The sequence below is a fragment of the Colossoma macropomum genome, unplaced genomic scaffold (genome assembly GCF_904425465.1).
Source record: "Colossoma macropomum unplaced genomic scaffold, Colossoma_macropomum, whole genome shotgun sequence".
NCBI lineage: Eukaryota > Metazoa > Chordata > Actinopteri > Characiformes > Serrasalmidae > Colossoma > Colossoma macropomum.
Window position 1 is genome coordinate 31776313 of NW_023494784.1, and position 17277 is coordinate 31793589.

At 40.0% G+C, this 17277-nt stretch overlaps 1 protein-coding gene across 1 annotated transcript; it reads right to left on the reverse strand.

Moving 5' to 3' along the window:
• Positions 1 to 251: 251 nt before the first annotated feature.
• Positions 252 to 17149, reverse strand: cfap65 (cilia and flagella associated protein 65). The gene is made up of 33 exons (XM_036574665.1): positions 17041 to 17149; positions 16159 to 16239; positions 14562 to 14740; positions 14237 to 14339; positions 13860 to 14026; positions 13504 to 13703; positions 12943 to 13067; positions 12155 to 12377; positions 11688 to 11956; positions 11021 to 11218; positions 10491 to 10880; positions 9779 to 9916; positions 8495 to 8734; positions 8149 to 8373; positions 7888 to 8034; positions 7326 to 7491; positions 7033 to 7161; positions 6358 to 6571; positions 6088 to 6216; positions 5735 to 5911; positions 5550 to 5616; positions 5312 to 5422; positions 4861 to 5052; positions 4461 to 4610; positions 4077 to 4220; positions 3388 to 3504; positions 3069 to 3206; positions 2916 to 2963; positions 2519 to 2739; positions 2168 to 2293; positions 1787 to 2077; positions 575 to 709; positions 252 to 417 (listed from the first exon to the last, which is right to left on the reverse strand). The coding sequence occupies exons 2-33, from the start codon at positions 16231 to 16233 to the stop codon at positions 252 to 254; spliced, it is 5400 nt and encodes a 1799-aa protein (XP_036430558.1). The 5' UTR covers positions 16234 to 16239; positions 17041 to 17149.
• Between the last annotated feature and the right edge of the window lie 128 nt (positions 17150 to 17277).

Consider the following 17277-nt stretch of genomic DNA (forward strand, 5'->3'; position numbering starts at 1 on the left):
TTCCAAGTAATTGTGGGCAATTGCTATTGGTACATTCACACAATGTAAAGAACAGATAGCATTTTCATATTACATCAAAAATTAAAAACCTAAAAATGGAGATACAAGGTTTTGTTCAGACAGTGACAATATTTTCATGAAGAGTGAATTGCTTAATGTTGTCAATCTCATTACACAATGTTTTTTTTGTTTATAATTTATTAAAAATTGGATGCACAGAAAATACAGTGAAGTTGAGTGCATTATAGATGTTAACTGTGGGGAGCAGATGAGTGGTGAAGAGAATCCAGGTTGGTTAGGAGAACAGAGGTGGGCTTGTAAGGGCCCGGGCTGGTAACTAGGGGGTGCTGTTGATCCCTGACTCTCTCAGACTCCACAGGGCCTCTGGACTGTCTCCTGGAGCCAAAGCTGTTTCTCCTATATAGGCACAGAGTATGGCATTTATCCTCTAAATTCAGTCACACAGGGAAAACAGTGGAAAAACCTAAAAACTGCATTTGTTATATTTTCTAAGTGATTAGTTGAGAACATGTGAGTAAAAGAGGCATGCAGTGAGTGTGAGCTAGTTTGTGACCTGGCTGAGCAGGGTGGCAGAGCGATGATGCGAGGGCGAGCTGTCAGAACCAGCTCTCCCAGAAAAGCCTCCATCATCAGATTCTGCAGTGTATTAAGTAGAATTTCCTCTGTCAGATCACTGAACTCAGGACTTCTGCAGAGAGAAAGAGACAGAGAGAGAGACAGAGAGAGAGAGAGAGAGAGAGAGAAAGAGAGGTAAAAGACCTAGAATAATACGTAGAATAATAGTTTCATATGACAGTTACACCATGACAGTTATTAATTCACTGAATAACCTAAAGTTTCAGATTTTTCACTGATTGGTCGAGCTGTTGACATTATGCATTTCAAGTTACACCTGGACACCTGGTATCTAGTGTTGTAAAATAAATTACACACTAATAAATTACCTCATGCATCAAATTAACACTAACATAATTAAGAAGTCAGAGGACAATTAACCAATTAAGTTTTGATTTACAGTGGGTGGGACTATTTCGGAAAAGAACATCACTCTGGGACTTCTGGAAGTCCTAGATACACCCTGACTGCAAATAGGAGCAGTAGTCTAACAAGGTTTCAGTCAGAAATGAAAACCAGGAGTCACTGTAAAACTGCTACACACAAGATAAAATATATTTTAATATGTCTGTTATAAACTTCAGATACAACATGGAATGTCTTTTACAGGCTTGTATTAATACATAGCTTAGCACTAGTTTACTACTCGAAACAAGCCCTATCAGACATTAGCATTTTAGTAGAGGTGTTTTTTCCTTGTTTTTCACAAGTTTTGATTTTATTGCCTTAACTGAAGGCCTAGCTCTAACAGCCATGGTTTACCACTTGTAAGCTGGCCTTAAGATGAGGCTGACATGTGTTTTTTTTCCTAATGGACTAAATCAGGGGTGTCCAATCTTTTTCATCAAGGTGTGGGCTGGCTGCAGATTTTCACTCTAAACAAGCTAGAGCAAGCCTGATTCTACTTGTTTAAACACTTAGTCTCCAATTTAGTCTTCAATAACTGATCATGTGTGCTCTAGTGTTACTGGAATGAAAACCTGCAGCCACACCAGCCTTTTGCAGATAAGATGTTTCAACCAAATGTTCAGAACAAATGCTTCTTATTTGTGCTGCTTCTGTCAATGTTTTTGCTTTTTATCCTCGTGAAACAATACTGCAGGAACATGATCATGCTGGTGAGGTCCTGAATGGACTTAAAGCAGCTTACCTGCGAATGGATTCCTGCACCTCCATCCTGAGTTCCTGGTGCAGCTCCTGGCGGGGTTCTGGCCTGCACTGACCCTCAGGCTGTGTTTGTGTGTCTGTAACAGTAGTGGGACGTCTTGTTTGTTGTGGATCTGGACAGGGGATGTCAACTGGACATGGTGCCTGAGTTGCAGGCGGGGACTGGATGGGGGATGACAAGGAGGAAGCAGGACAAAGCTGGGTAAAGTAGGGCACTGGCTCAGCCAAACCATTCTGTAGAGCCTGATGAAACTGAGGGTCATCCAGAAGACTCCTAAGGGAGGAAAGTGCTTTGTTTATGCCCACTGTTAATCATTTTGTTTGTTTAATAGTGAGATGAATAAGGGTGTCTGCATGTGTGTACCTGAGTAGAGATGTGAGGGTGTATGTGAGGATGTCTCTCTCAGGGCCATTTGTGAGGGGTAGCATGTGTGTAGAAGAAAGCTTACTCTCATTTGATCTGGACTGGGAAAGCTTTGGCTGCAGAGACCTGGAAAGGAGTTCAGGCATTTATCAATGAACATGCAGGCACATCGACAATCTCAATCCTATGAACAACGACACTTGAAGGCTCTCCACAGAATGTCATATGCACCACTGACACACTTTTATCCTCTTTTGACATTTCTTTAGCCCTCACTAACTTTATATAATACAATCTAAATTATATGTAGAAAACAAAATCTTTGAAACATACATTTTTCAGAGTGCATACCTGTAGATATGATGCTTGTTGAAGTGAGAGGGGAAGTGTGACTGGTACTCCAGCAGGGAGTGTGAGCGTGCAGTGACTCCCAGATGAAGAAGTACAGGACGGGGAGATTCAGGCCGTCTTCTCCCCACCTGCTGCTGGACTTTACTCTCCATTCGATTCTGCCTAGTATGGGACCATTCAAGCACAGCCTCACTGCTACTGCTTCGGATGGGTGGCAACGTCTAAAACAAAATACAAACATAGATCTGTAAATATTTGACAATATATTTGTCCAATATATTATCCAATATACTGATTTTTTATTTTTTACAAAAATATCAGTGATTTTTTTAATCTTTACTCTTTAATGATTTAGATACTTGTAACATACTTTTTTCCTGCAGGATTTGTATTATACCTTGTATTTTCGTGTTTCAGAGGGGGTTTTCTGTTCTGCTATGCAAACCTGAGTGACATATGAAAAGTCCAGTTTATTTCAATAATCATATGTAGTAGAGTGACAATACAATGAAATGTAGTATGTATATTAGAATAAGGGTTAAAGCAGGACCTGAGTAGGTTTGTTCTGTGAGACTGTCTGCACCAGGTCCTTCTCGGTTATAGTAAATTCATGTTTTTCTCTCTCTTTCTCTGCCTCCCATTGCTGTAGCTCTATCTGGTACAGAGCTAGAGCCTCCTCTGGTGTAATCTGCCAAACGCATAGAGAAACAAAGCTTTTATTAGCATCACTCTGTTTGATTAAAAACAATCAGTGTGTTTGGAGGGGCGGAGTTTGATATATTTACCATACACAACCATGAGAATATATGTGCAATTGAGTGTGTGATAGTATTTGTGAGAGTGTGTATGTGCCTGCACGTGATACTCACTTCACAGATGAGGTCTTGTTGGTAGAATGTGGGGCTGCCTGAGGTGCATATAGTAAGGATGCAGAAAGCACTCTCGCCTGCAGCTAGAGATCCACTCACCGGATGGATCTCTACTGCCTAGAGAGATAGAAATCCACACATACGTACGTGCATACACTATAGAAATACAGACTTATGTACAAGCAAGAGCTACAACCACACTGTAGCATACTGTTATTGTCAAAACCTCTAATACACAACAAAAAGTAACCTCATAAGAGAATGAAAAATGTTTTTAACCTGCGTTAATGTAACTTAAGTTTAAATGCAAGCTAAAATTATGAAAGTTATGTATAAATAACTACATATAGCATTAAACATTGCTATGTAGTATGTATAAACGTTTTTATAGGCTTTTTACGCCTATTGCTACATATTGCAATGTTATGTTGATGTTAAAATAGCAGTTGTGTATATCCATATTTTACATCCGTTCTACTTTAAACATAGATATATAAAGCTTGTAGCAGACATTCAAGTAATACTTGGGTATTAAGGCCATTTTGTCACACTTATTTTTGAGCCCCAACATGTGATGTCAGTCTATAAAGACCAAAAAACTCTCAAAAATCTCCTGCCAAATTCTTTATCTTATGACAGCAATGATATGTATCTATAAACGTCTCCTTGTAAGTTCCCATATTACACACCTGCTTGTCATCTTGTTCTTTCAGCTTCCATGAGTACAAGATTTTGTCACTGTGGGAAACATTGGTCAAAAACAGGATGCGTGTGCTCCGAGAGCAGACTGGAATATCGCCAAACGACACTCTCTCCTCTGACAAGAACACCACCTATACACACACAAGTGGGAAAAATTGCTCTGTAGGCCTAAGAAGTAATGTGGAAAAGCAAAAGGCAAACATGCAGGCACAGTGAGCAATTTATTAGAGTAAGAGCAATAAAAGTTTTAAAACACCAGGCTAGAAAAAAGAAAACTATGCACATGGCATCCAGCTGTCTCACACAAACTGCCAGACTATAACTATTTGTGGCTTAAGCTATATTTTACATTGCTTATATTTCTCTTTCACCTGTCCAGGTAAGGCCACCTTCTGGGTGCCTGGCACGGCAGGATATCCATCATGAAATTGAAAAGGCACAGAATCTCTCTCATCAAAGCCATAGCCCTCAAACGTCACCAGCATACTGTCTCCTTCTAGCACGTATATAGGGATGTCCACCTAAAAACAATCAAACAATCAACAGTGAGTTAAAGAAAGACTGGAGCATTTATAAAGAATAGTTTTATGTACTTCAGTATCATCCATTCAGCATAAAGCTAACTTTCCACAACATCTCTTATCAAGCATAAATGTCTGAAACCTGTGTAAGGGCACACTTAATATCATGCACGCTGTTTTAGCACCCACAACAGCAGTGTAAAATCTAGATTAGGCCAATGGACAAAACAACTAGTACAGAGGAACTAACACTGTATGTTTTGGCCTCTAAGGGAGAGAAAACCCAGTCCAGTGTGACTGTGCGGCCAGGCTGCACTTCTCCATCTGGGTTCAGGCACTGCAAGACAGGGTGGTTGAAGTTGTCCTTCTGCAGCTGCTCCAGGGGAGATATGTCCACATGGTACCTCAATGGAAGAGCTCCCCCATTATACAGCTCATACACCTACACACACAAATTGAAAAATTGGCATTAACCAGAAATGAAAGAAACTCATAGAAGAACTGAATCAATAATAATTGTGTAGTTAAAAAATAAGGTCTCCTTTTTTCTGTATACTATACATTAAATGATGTACATTAAATGTAGCATAAAAAAAATTATATTTAAAAAATTGAAAATGTAACATAGATTTCCATCCTCTCATTTTGTAAATCTGGGCATTTTGCTGCATATTGACATGCATTGGGACAATGACCCAAACCTGTTTGGGTGGGTAGAATCCACCGATAGCCACAGGAGCAAACACATGTCGATTGGAGGGGATGTGAATATAGTGTCTATCTCTCTCCACTGTCACACCCATAAAATTCAACTGGAAAGAAAAACAAGATGAGGAACACTTATCATTAATTTTTAAGTCCAAGTTCAAGTGAAGTGAAAGTATGCAAACATTCTTGCTAAAAGTGAAATTCAACAGCAAGGAATGCTACTCAACTTACCAAAATCTCTCTACCATGAGAGAGTTTCAGCAGGACCGGAAGTCGATATATTCCAGCAAAGTCATGCCTGGGAGAGAAGAATGCTTAGTCTCAGTGTATCCCTAACAACACACTGGTGAGTAAACATCTACCTAAAACCTGCTGAAATGAGGAAAACAGTAAGGTATCTGGTGCTGCTGTCTAACCTATAAGTCAACTGTACTGCCCTCTGCTGGCCAGGCTGTAGTTTGCCAGTGCGTGGGGAAATGGAAAACAGTCTGTTATCCTGCACTTTCATTTGATGGAGCTCAGTTGGGGTGAACTCTCCGCTCTCAGCCCAATACTCCAGCTCAATCTGCTGGTCCTCTGGGAGCAGGAACGACCTAAGAAGGGATTAACGATGTGCTGATCAAATTATTCTTGTTACAGCACATATGTTTTTACATTATTTGCCTGTTTTAAAGATTACAGTGGATTCCTTGTTTAACTTGTTGTTATACATGCACTGTGTTGATAAAGTAGATAGACTGGCAGACATGGAGGGGTGGGCAGTACCCACCACTCTACATGGATGCTTCCAGTGTTCTCAAACATGAGCAGGACACTGGACGGGTCCGCACCGAGAGGGGCAGCGCTGAAGTTAAAATCCAACATAGTGGAGGTGAAGACAGGTGGACAACGACTCAGGCTGTAAAAACACATGAAGAGAAAGCAGGTAAAAAGGCATAATTTCACACTTTTCACAGCCTGCGTCAACCTCAAATATAATGTACATTAAATAAAAAAATAAGAGAAGCTCTGATTTCAGGCAGTTTCAGAATAACATTACCTGTGTCTGGTGGGCACTCTGTAGGTGAGCTCAGGTGGGCTAGGGTCACTGCGCAGGTAAGTATTGAGTGAGTCTAGAGAAAAGAGTCTCCAGAGTTGCAGCTTACTCAGCCCCTCCACGCTGCCACTACTACGGACATCTGTCACTTCCAGAGTGGGGTATACTCCCTCTGCCTGGACCTGGCACAGAGAGCAGGGCTCCCCCACCACCATGCCTAGGGAATGATCACAAAGAAAGAGGAGGGTACAGTGGAACAGATGCTGGGAAAAAAAGTTGTAGGTATCTATACAGTACCCTATGCATAATATTATGCCTGACTACAACAAGTCTCAAAAACAATAAGACTCAAAAAACACCTTTTCTAATTAGTGAATTCAATTTTAAGATGCATCCATCTGACAAGGTATCTGACACTCGTTCAATTGCACACACACAGTTTGTATAATCTACACAGAAAAGGTCATAATTCCAAGCATCAGGTAGAAGGGTATAAAGCTCCCCAGCAATGAACTGTGGAGTAGTGAAATAGCATTCTCTGAAGTGATATAGCACCATTGAATTATGAGTATTCATTTGATTGTGGATAACATGCATTGTTAATAACTACTGTTGTAAAACAACATGAAAACCATTCAAAACTAAGTTCTGAATAAAAGGTCTTAGCCTATGTAGTACCAGAGGCATTCAGGATCTGGTAGCAGATGGTCCAACAATATCGGGCTCTGCGAGCTGGTCTCACGGTTGTGTGGATTAGCAATCTGCAGTGAGCTGGGATAGTAGCCTTCATGGTGTCTATCTCTAGAGCTGCAAAAGGAGAAGACAGGCACTTATCAGCACCATAGAGTGACCAATATAACATTCCTCTAATTGAGAACTATCAATAAATCTTTGTACAGCATATAATAAGTTCTTGCATTGGCACAGACTCCTCCTGTAATTGTAGTGAGGTATTTACAGTGGTCTCCTACCAATAGGATCTTTGAGCACTTCCTCAGAGAAATGTGGGGCAGTGATGCTTTGAAACACAGTCAGAGAGAAGCTAATGGCGCTGGAGCCACTGTTTATCAGAGGAACCTCAAATGATTTACAACCTCCAACCAGTACTTCACCCAGATCCAGAACTGAGCGATCTGCCTGGAATCACAATGACTGAAGAGTTCACTTACACACTGATTGTACAGAGACACAAACAGATACGCACAACATACAAAGAAATCAATTGGTGGAAGTTACTTTGCTAAAGCTATTGTCTATGTTAAATGAAAATATGCAAGAAAACCCAGTATTAATAGAATCCCTGCTTTATGTTTGTAGGCAGAAGAGGAGACATTATCATGATTTGAATTTTAAGAAAAGTTGTTAAAAGAACTGTAAAAAAGTACAGACACAAACTGGTTGATACAGAATGTAAATGTCATGTAATGTAATTAATTACATAAATAATGTTATTATGTATATTATATAATTACCTTTAAATAGTATAGGAAAATGACAGTAATAACTCTAAAGGTTCTTAAGGTTAATACGCACCTGTATAGAACCTTTGGCAGCCAATCCAACAACCTTGATGGACAGGCTGGATCTCTTGGAGTCTGGTGTCTGAACAGGCCAAAAAATAAGCGTAGTCTTCATACTATGTGTCTTTTCCTCCAGTGGTGTGAAGGACCAGGTCTGAACCTAAAAACCAACAAAATTTCCCTTTAATTTTATTGAAAACACAATAATGGTCAAGAACAATCAATCATAAGTATCAGATGCACACATGCCAAGGCTTACAGCATCCTCACTCACTTGGGACTCATTGGGCTGCAGTATGCCTGAGTCTGGTTGTACAGAAAGAGCTTTCTGATCTGAGCCACACACCCTCCAGCAAAAGTGCACTGGTACTCTGCTGAAGTTCCGGACCCTCAGACTTCTCTTAGAGCAGGAGCCCACTGCCGTAGGTCTGAAGAACACGGTCCCACCCCCCTCCAGAACCACACGTAGTTGCTCCACCACACTCACCACACTCAGTTTCTACAGACAAAGAAAACTCAGGGAAACCAGGCAAGCTGCAGGACCAAAAACCACAGCGCACAATGTTATAAACCAATATGCCAAGGCTGGGATGCATGAAGATTTGTGCTTCTGAATATACCTGTGTGTGTTTGGGGCTGGCGTTAAGCTGCAGTGTCAGCAGTAAACTAGCAGGATGATCTTCAGCAGGAGTGGATCTGAGAGTGAAGATCTGATGGCTGCCAGGTGGTACCAATCCACTAGGGGGCAGCACACATACAGCAGGGCACTCCTCTGGGTCCAGTCTGAAAATGATGGGAAGGTCGCCTGTGTTCTGCAGGAGAACAGTCCGGTAGCAGACTTGACTCAAAGCTGGAAACATCTGAAGAACATGAATAACAAAAAGAGAAATTAAACAGAGACAGTATGACATTCAGGGAAAAATTAAATAAGAAATTAGAAGAAAAATCTAGCAAGATTCATTATTCAGATCTGTATACTTTGTATGTACAGTCATATGCAAAAGTTTGAATATTCTCAATCAAATGAAAAGTTTTGTTGTTTTCTAATTTAAAATAAGTTAATACATGCCCTATAGAGAAGAAACATAAATATGTGAATATATATCTGCAAAATTTAGTGCACAAATTCAATTTATTTGCAAAGTTTAATATACTGGAAAAATATAAGACATAAATATAAAATGAGCTACAACTTTTGCACAGGCCATGTTTAATGTTTTATTCTTTCCCAGTATGTTAAATTTAGCAAATGAACAGATAGATTGTGCATTAAAGGTGTGTTCTCTGTAGAGAATGTGTACTTACGTTTACCTAGAAAATCAACAAAACAAGTAATTTGACCAGGGGCGCCCGAACCTTTGCATAAAACTGTATATCATTTTCTCTTCCAGTGGTTTACATCTCAGTGGAGACCAAGAGTGAGAGCCCTAAATGCTCGGACCAACCATCACCTCCACAGCTTCTTTTCAGAGGCCATCATCCTCCTAAACAAGGACCCTTCTCACATCCCTCTGCTTTAAACAGCTGTACATGCACTTTATTACACACATTACACAAACTGTAATGTACATAACCACTGTATATTCCATGTCATAACCCTTCTGAACAAGAACCTTTTTCATGTTGCTCTAGTCAGTGCACAAGTGCACTTTAATTTATTGCAATATACATACACACACACACATCATCTAAACCGCTTACTCTTCTGGGTCGCGGGGGTGTGCTGGAGCCTATCCAAGCTGTCATTGGGCGGAAAGCAGGATACACCCTGGACAGGTCACCAGTCCATCGCAGGGCATTATTGCAATATACATCTAACTTTTACATTTCAATTAGCTGCTGAATTTATGTATTGTAAGTGCTACAGTAATTGCTTTTAAAGAGTGCTTGTTTGCATGACTTACCACTTGAGGGTGCTGCAGAGAGAAACGAGGAATAAAGTGTTCATTTCCAGGCTGGAAGGAGTGAGCGCTCACTCTGACCGTGAGACACCAGGGAGGACACAGAGTGCGGTCTTCTGTTTGTCGATGGTCCCGCAGAACCTGCAATCCACATGACATTCACAGACAAACCATCGACAAAGATTTATTACATGGCAGAATAGCACCTACTGTGTGTAAACTGTGTCCAAAGGTTTTTTGACACCTGCGCATCCAATATTTGTTCTGAATTTAAGGGTATTAATAGGGAATTTGTGTCACTGGACATTGGAACGCTGGAACATTGCAGTAAGGATCTGACTGCACTCAGCCATGAGAGCATTAGTGAAGTGAGGCACTGATGTTGGGTGATTAGTACTGGCTCACAAATGTCACTCCAACTCATTCCAAATGTATTGGATGGAGACACATCACACCAGAGAACACAGCTCCAATGCTTAACAAATCCGTTTTGGGTAGCTTGTTACTCGCCATTGGGCACGGTGATTTTAGGTTTATGTGCGGCTGCTCCAGAGCCTCTCATTCTATTTCCAGCGATTTTCTATAGAGATCATACAACCTAAGTATGCACAGTTAATAGCTATACTGACAGGTAATATATGTAAGTTTGTTCTAAATATAAGTGTCCAAGCATTTTTTAAACACTAGAGTAAGCTAATCCAACCCTGGACTTTACCTTATAGAGAGCAAAGCACTCAAGCTGTGCTGCATTGAAGACATTGTGCTGTTTGGGTGTATATGTCACCCTGAAAGCTGTGGACTTTAACGGGCTAAGGTCACAGGTGAGAGGAGTGATGGAGAAAGGGGAATCAGCAGGAGGGGTCCACAGCAGACTCAGTTTGCCTTTAGTGTGGTTGGTGATAGAGACTGATCGAGATGCTGGCCCAGCATTAAAAAACAGTTCAGAGGGCTTCACTGTGACATGGTGCATGGGGAAACGGTGGGGATCTCCACTCTCATAAGTGTCTGCTTCTGCCTCGTTTGTAGAGTTGTTGTGGAAATACTCCTCCATCACGCTCCGCTTAGAAAGAGGCAGTCTGGACAAAGCAGTCTCCTCTGATGAGTCCTATAAAGCAGAAATTATACAGTTTGTGCTAATTAGGTGTTTTCAAAAACATCCAAAAATGGGAAGTTAGATACTTTACTTTTACCCACATCTATATGACACATCCATGCAGACACACAAATGCATGCACACACTCACACCTCTTGAAATAGTAATGCCCCGTTTTCATCCAGTTGCAATTTGTGTTCGGCCAGCATTGCACTGAGAATATCAGGTGGGTAGCAGGTGAGGCCACGGAGCAGGTTCAGTCTGTATATATGCAGGTGTATGGGGTGTAAGATGGCTGACTTCAGCAGTTCTGAGTGACAGGTGCCAATCAAGTCCAAAAAAAGAGGCTCCTTCAAAAAGTAAGACACATTATCATTTATAAAATAGTAATTAATAATTGTATTCTGTATTTGATTAGGGTTCTAAAGTGTTTCTGCCTATATTGTGGTGATAAATTATTACATCACATTATCTGTACAGAGCTAATATTGACTATAGCTACACTGTGATCATGATTGAAGTAAATGAAATTAAAGGGATTAAACTGCATAACATAACTTAAAACAACAAGCCTACAGAGGAATTAAAGTACATAAAATAAAGAAGGAAAAAATACTGAAACAGAAAGTAAATAAATACACTTTAGCAAAGTACAAAACATAGGAAAAGACAATAAAATTTAGCAAAATACTTAGGGCAGAAAAAAACAGTAAAAAAGTAGAAAAACAACAGTAAAAATAAAAGGACAATTAACTATAGAAATTATATTTTATTCGTTTTGTGGTTAATTTTTTTCAGAACTATGCCACTCAGACATACCCTGTGCAGTATGAGGCAGGCTGGTCTCTTGTGATATGCTATTGGATGATGGGGACGAAACCGCAGATGCAGAGTGAGGCTGCTGTTAGCTGGCACAGTTCCACTAGGCTGGTCAAGAGTGAAGACACTATGGCTGCCAGGATCCATGTCAAACTGGTAATGTGCCAGTACTGAGGAGGAGTTTATGATGTGAATAATACGCATGGCTTCTCCTCCCTCTTCCAGACAGCCAAAATCCACCACAGAAGAACTTAAAGAAACAACTGGACCTGAAGGCATCAGGGAAATAGATACACATTCACTGTAGTAAGTTATGTCTACCTGGTATATTATTACTGCTTTATTTCTGTTATGGGCCACAGTGATTGAACAATCCATGAGGATCCAGAAGGATTTAGAGAAAGAGAGCTTAATGCTAACAGCTTATGCCTTCTTAGTGATTTAAGTGTTCTCCTCTTATATCTTACCTATGCATGAGCCAGTGACTTTGAGTAGATCTCTGCTGACCGCACCAGGGCAGGTGAGGCTAAAGTACTCCACACTGGTGCTGTCCACAGTGAGAGGAGTGAAGTACACAGGCACCTTCAGTACTGAGTGTGAGGCTACGTGCCCCTCACGCACATTGCACTGGAACACAGACTCCGCTAGAGCAGCTTTCCGTAAGCGAGTTAGAGAGAAGGAGGTGCTAACCTGCCAGAGGGATAAGACCCCAGTGTTACACAAATAAGCCAAAGCATGGTACCACTTTGAAATAAGACTACCCTTATGTTCATAAATGGTTTAAAATGAGTTTATTAATGGTTGTCAATTATGTCTTAAAAACCCTAAAATCAATAATAAGCATTTAGAACACATAAATAAAAAAGGCAACAGTGACCTGTTGTTTGCCTAATAGTCAGCCCACATTCATTTATACTGTTAAACCTCAGATTTTGTCTTACTTTGTCAGTCAGCATTAAACCTTTCAGCTTCATCACATATTCATATTCTTCAGACATAATAGCTCACTTTTGCATTTTTTATTAATGTGTTATAACTGCTTATTAATGAAATTAAAGTGTTTATGACCTAACTAATAACCATTAACAAGCTAATTTTAAACTATTCCTAAACCCTTCACAAGGGTAGTCTTATCTTAAAGTGGTACCCAAATCAAAGGAGTAAAGATCACATGACCAATAGTGAACATAGCATTAAATAGGTTTAAATATAGCCACATAAGCCATTGACATCACTGTGCATCACAGTGACTCACTAAAGTGGGGTTGTAGATCTCAAAATGTTTTTCCAGGGAGCTCCCAATTGCTACGCTGCCAAACTCAAGCAGCCCACAGCCTTCTTCCTGGCCAGGGGAGATAATCTGAAGGTGAGGGTACTTGGCTAAAAAACATAGAGAAAACAGTAATACAAAAATTGAAGAATATTAAAATGTCCAAAAACTTTCTTTTTTTAAAACCAATAGAAATTATATTTAAGTATAAGTATAAGTGGAATTTGTATGCGTAGAAAGCAAAAAAATCCAAATTTGAACAATTTACCTACATATACACTCACTGGTATTTTATCAGGTACTTATTCTATGTGAGTGCACTTTGTAGTTATACAATAACTGGACTCTATGCCACTTGGACTGGGCTGTAGCCTACCAACAAGGTAAGTGTGTCTAACAAATTGGCCAGTAAGGGTAATGATGTGTAAGAAAAACATAAACAGCTGCCAGATAGATTCATACCAATGTGACACCCATTAATATATTAATAATTATTATATAATTAGTATGACAACAATGTAAGTTTGGTAAGCTCAATGAACTCACACAGTCCTCTTAATAACATGGCACAGCTGCTTTCGCCATTATCCCCGAATGTGCAGGAAGCTTCTGCCTGGTACACTAGTGCTTCCTGAGGTTTAAATGTAACAGTGACCTTGCGCCCTTCTCCCGGCTCCAGAAGCCCACTCACTGGTGAGATCTCAAACGGCGGCTCCACCATCCACTGGAAACCAGTCCGCAATTTACTAGGAGATAACAACAGGTAAAATACATTGATTTTTCACTCATTTTACATTGACAAACTCACTATTTCATAAAGCAGTGGTTTCTAACCCATATTTCTGTGAACGTAGCTTCTAAGGTTTGTTTGCACAACAAAATGTCTGTTGAGGTCTCCATACCTAGCATTGCGGAACAGAAAGCTGGTACTTGAGCTGTGTTTAACAGCACAGGGAGGCAGCTGTACTGAGTCGGGCAGCTCTAGGGCATGACGCAGCATCACTGCACGCAGTGATACCTGGAATGTCCCCTCCTTACAGTGGAACTCGATGTTGTCCACATACTCACACTACAGAGGAAGGACACACAAACAGCCATGAACAGTCATTTATTAACTCATGGACAAAGACACAATAACACAAACGAATAAGATATGTAAGATAAAATGGCTCCTAATATGCTTATGATCTTTCAGTTGAACCAAGCTTACAAACCCACAAATCATGGCAGCTATAGTGTAGTCATAAAATGAAAAAGGTTCAGGGAGAAAACAGTACACCTTCTGAAGGGGGCGAAAACTTATTGGTAGCGAGAAGGATGTTCCGGGACTCAGAATGATGGTCTGAGGAAACAGTGTGTTGAAGAATTTGGACACAGGTGGTCTGAAAAATAGAAAAAGCCTAATAATATGTGCAAGAAATTAAACAATATAGGACTAATAGATTTTTATCTCATATTGCAATGAAATATTTCACACTACACACCGAGAGTTGAAATGAAAGGTGAGATAATTTGCACAACAGTCAAACAAATACATCTTAAATATGTCCTTACATTTCAGGGTTCCCTGTGCTGCCCAGAATCACACTGAAGTTGAGACTGACCTGAAAGTGAGTTTCTGCAGTTTCCCATGCACATTTTTAAGGATCAGTGATTTGGTATATTCTCCTCCCAATTCCCAGCCCTCCCAGACAAGCTCAGCACAAGTCTCCACTCCTAAGAAACAGCTGTGCTTGGGGGCTCTTTTTTTCGGAGGGTCTTCTGATCGCAGCATACCTGAAAACTGCATTTCACATAAACAACCAACAAGTAACCCTGGGCACTTTTTAAGTTATATATTGCAACTGATTCACAAAATCAGAACCTGCATTGTTAACTTCAGACCATGTGTTAGAAAGTTAATTTGATAATAAAGCAAAGACTGACCTTAATACCGATAAGCAGGCTAGAGCGTGATTCAATGTCCTGAGCGACCTTTTATTGCCACCAGAGGGCAGCATAAGACAGTCATGTAAGCAAATCGTTAATTATAGTCTTATGTCGGCCTTACACCAAACGACTTATCAAGCGATTTCACTGTCGCAGACAAATTTCCAGAGTCGGAATAAAATCATGAGAGTCTTGCTAGAGTTGCGTCGCGTTCGCGTCATCTCGATCGTTTAGTGTGAGGTGGTCAGGATGGCTGTTTTATGGTAGTCTTTTTTACGTCTTGACGCTACGACAAAATCAAACGTGTTTAATATTATTGTATGTTTTAAGTCTTGGCTCATGTAAATAGTGACGTGCCAGGGTCACGCCTGAGAGCGAGCGGGCGAGCGCATGCGCGCGGCGCGATAGTGCGAGAGAGAAAGAGAGAGCAAGGGAGAAAATGCAAGCGTGAGAGCCTGAAATCTCTGTAAAAAAAAAGGCAAATCTGCTCCACATTATTGAAGAAGCATCAATGTTTTTATTTTTATTTATTTATTTTTTTTGCTTCCTGTTACACTGGTTTCTTATTATGTTTCTTATGGTTTGGTTCATAACACCTAATCCACAATGCTGAATCACTGCATGTTTTGTTGATGTGTAAATCTTCATGTTAAATAAAAAAAGTGACTGCACATTTTACAGGTTAATTAGCAAAATTCACATTTTTGAGAAGAATTTGTAAAGACTTTTGAAGACTATGATTTTGCAAAGACTGGGAATCTTGCAAGGTCGCTATTTGTAAGACTGCAACTAGGGTTTTGAGTTTATTTCCCATCATGCACCCCATGCACCCCTTTACAAGCAGATAAACCCTTTCCTTCCTCTATATAGTGGTACAGATGGGAAAATACGTTGGCTGGACATGTAAAGATCTGGGGCTCTGGGACTGGGAATTTTGCTAATTAACCTGTAAAATGTGCAGTTACTTTTTTTATTTAACATGAAGATTTACACATCAACAAAACATGCAGTGATTCAGCATTGTGGATTAGGTGTTATGAACCAAACCATAAGAAACATAATAAGAAACCAGTGTATCTTCTATTGTATGGTCAGTATTACACGTCAGGCTTTTGATAGGTGGATTGTGAATGAAGGGAGGGCGGCTGAGGACGATACTATTGCTAACAGACTATGCTCAGCACCATGTGTTATGATAATAAGTACACATAATACTTAGCAAGCTGTGTGCTTACATACAAGTCGGAGGACTAAACACTGCAAATATCTTACCTTTCCATGCATGCCTTGTCTGGTTTCCCATTGAACTCCATCGCTCAGAGGGTTCACTGGCATATCTGCCAGCATTGCAACCTGTTGGACAAAATGTTTTGACCTCTTATTCTATAGGGTTTTCTCAGTCAGAGGCTTGTCTGATCTGATCTATCATTAGTCTGAATACTGTAATTTAATTTCTTTGGAATACTAATACACCGAAATATTTGGTTATTACAAGATAAACGTATTTGTGTGCAGCTGAATAGAACAGACCACTGCAGCCACCTTTTTGATATTGATTTGATAAAAGAAACTACAGAAAAGGCAATTATTTTAAATATCACAAAATAAAGAGAAAATAAATCAGACTTAAAAATAATTATTCAATGCATACTAATAAGTTAACCTAGGTTAGCAATATGAAACACTTTACAACACAAAGTGATTAGCTAGCTAAATTCTGTGATTTATCAGAGGACTGTAGTGCAAAAGTAAATATTGTTTTAATCGTTCTTAAACTCGTCAGTTATATGAATTAGACCGACATTTCGATGTCTCCGGTATACTGAATGGGCTATCTTCGCTGGGTTCATATTCGCCAGCTACATGTTCCAATTTTCCCGTTCCACCTTAAATAGCGCAGCAGTTACATTTCCGGCGTCTATATTCTAAATAGCTAGCTAAGCCTGAGGCGCCAGAAAGTGACTGCGGCACCATTTAAGGTGGAACGGGAAAATTCGATTAAGAAGCTGCCTTCTAACTAACTTTAGCCACAGTTCTGTAGCTAACGTTGTTTGTTAGCTAAATAACTTAGTTGATTAAAATTGCATTTGCGCTCAATTTGGTTAGCTGAGCTTATCCACAAACAGAAACGACACATTACGTTACGAGTCTTACCTCATTAGCTTGAATTATTTTACAAATAACACAATCTTGTGTCGGAAGTTAATAGTTTAGCTTGTGCTAGTTTGTTTGACAGCAGAGTTGTGTGTTTCCTCTCCATGGCAACGACGGAACGAGAGGAGGGACATTCACTTAAACCCAGTGAACAAAAACCAATCTCGTAATTTCCCAAAAGCTTCAGAGAAATGGTTGGAGAATTTGTCTTCTGCTTCTGCTTTGGCAGAGTAAATC

Bases quoted from the DNA above. Each gene is read 5' to 3' on its own strand.
- cfap65 (XM_036574665.1), bottom strand. From the start codon at position 16,233: ATGCTGGCAGATATGCCAGTGAACCCTCTGAGCGATGGAGTTCAATGG. The intron at 11,219-11,687 runs GTATGTCTGAGT...TACTTTTTGAAG, and splicing joins CCTGCCTCATACTGCACAGG to GAGCCTCTTTTTTTGGACTT. The intron at 8,035-8,148 runs GTGAGTGAGGAT...GTTGGTTTTTAG, and splicing joins TGCAGCCCAATGAGTCCCAA to GTTCAGACCTGGTCCTTCAC.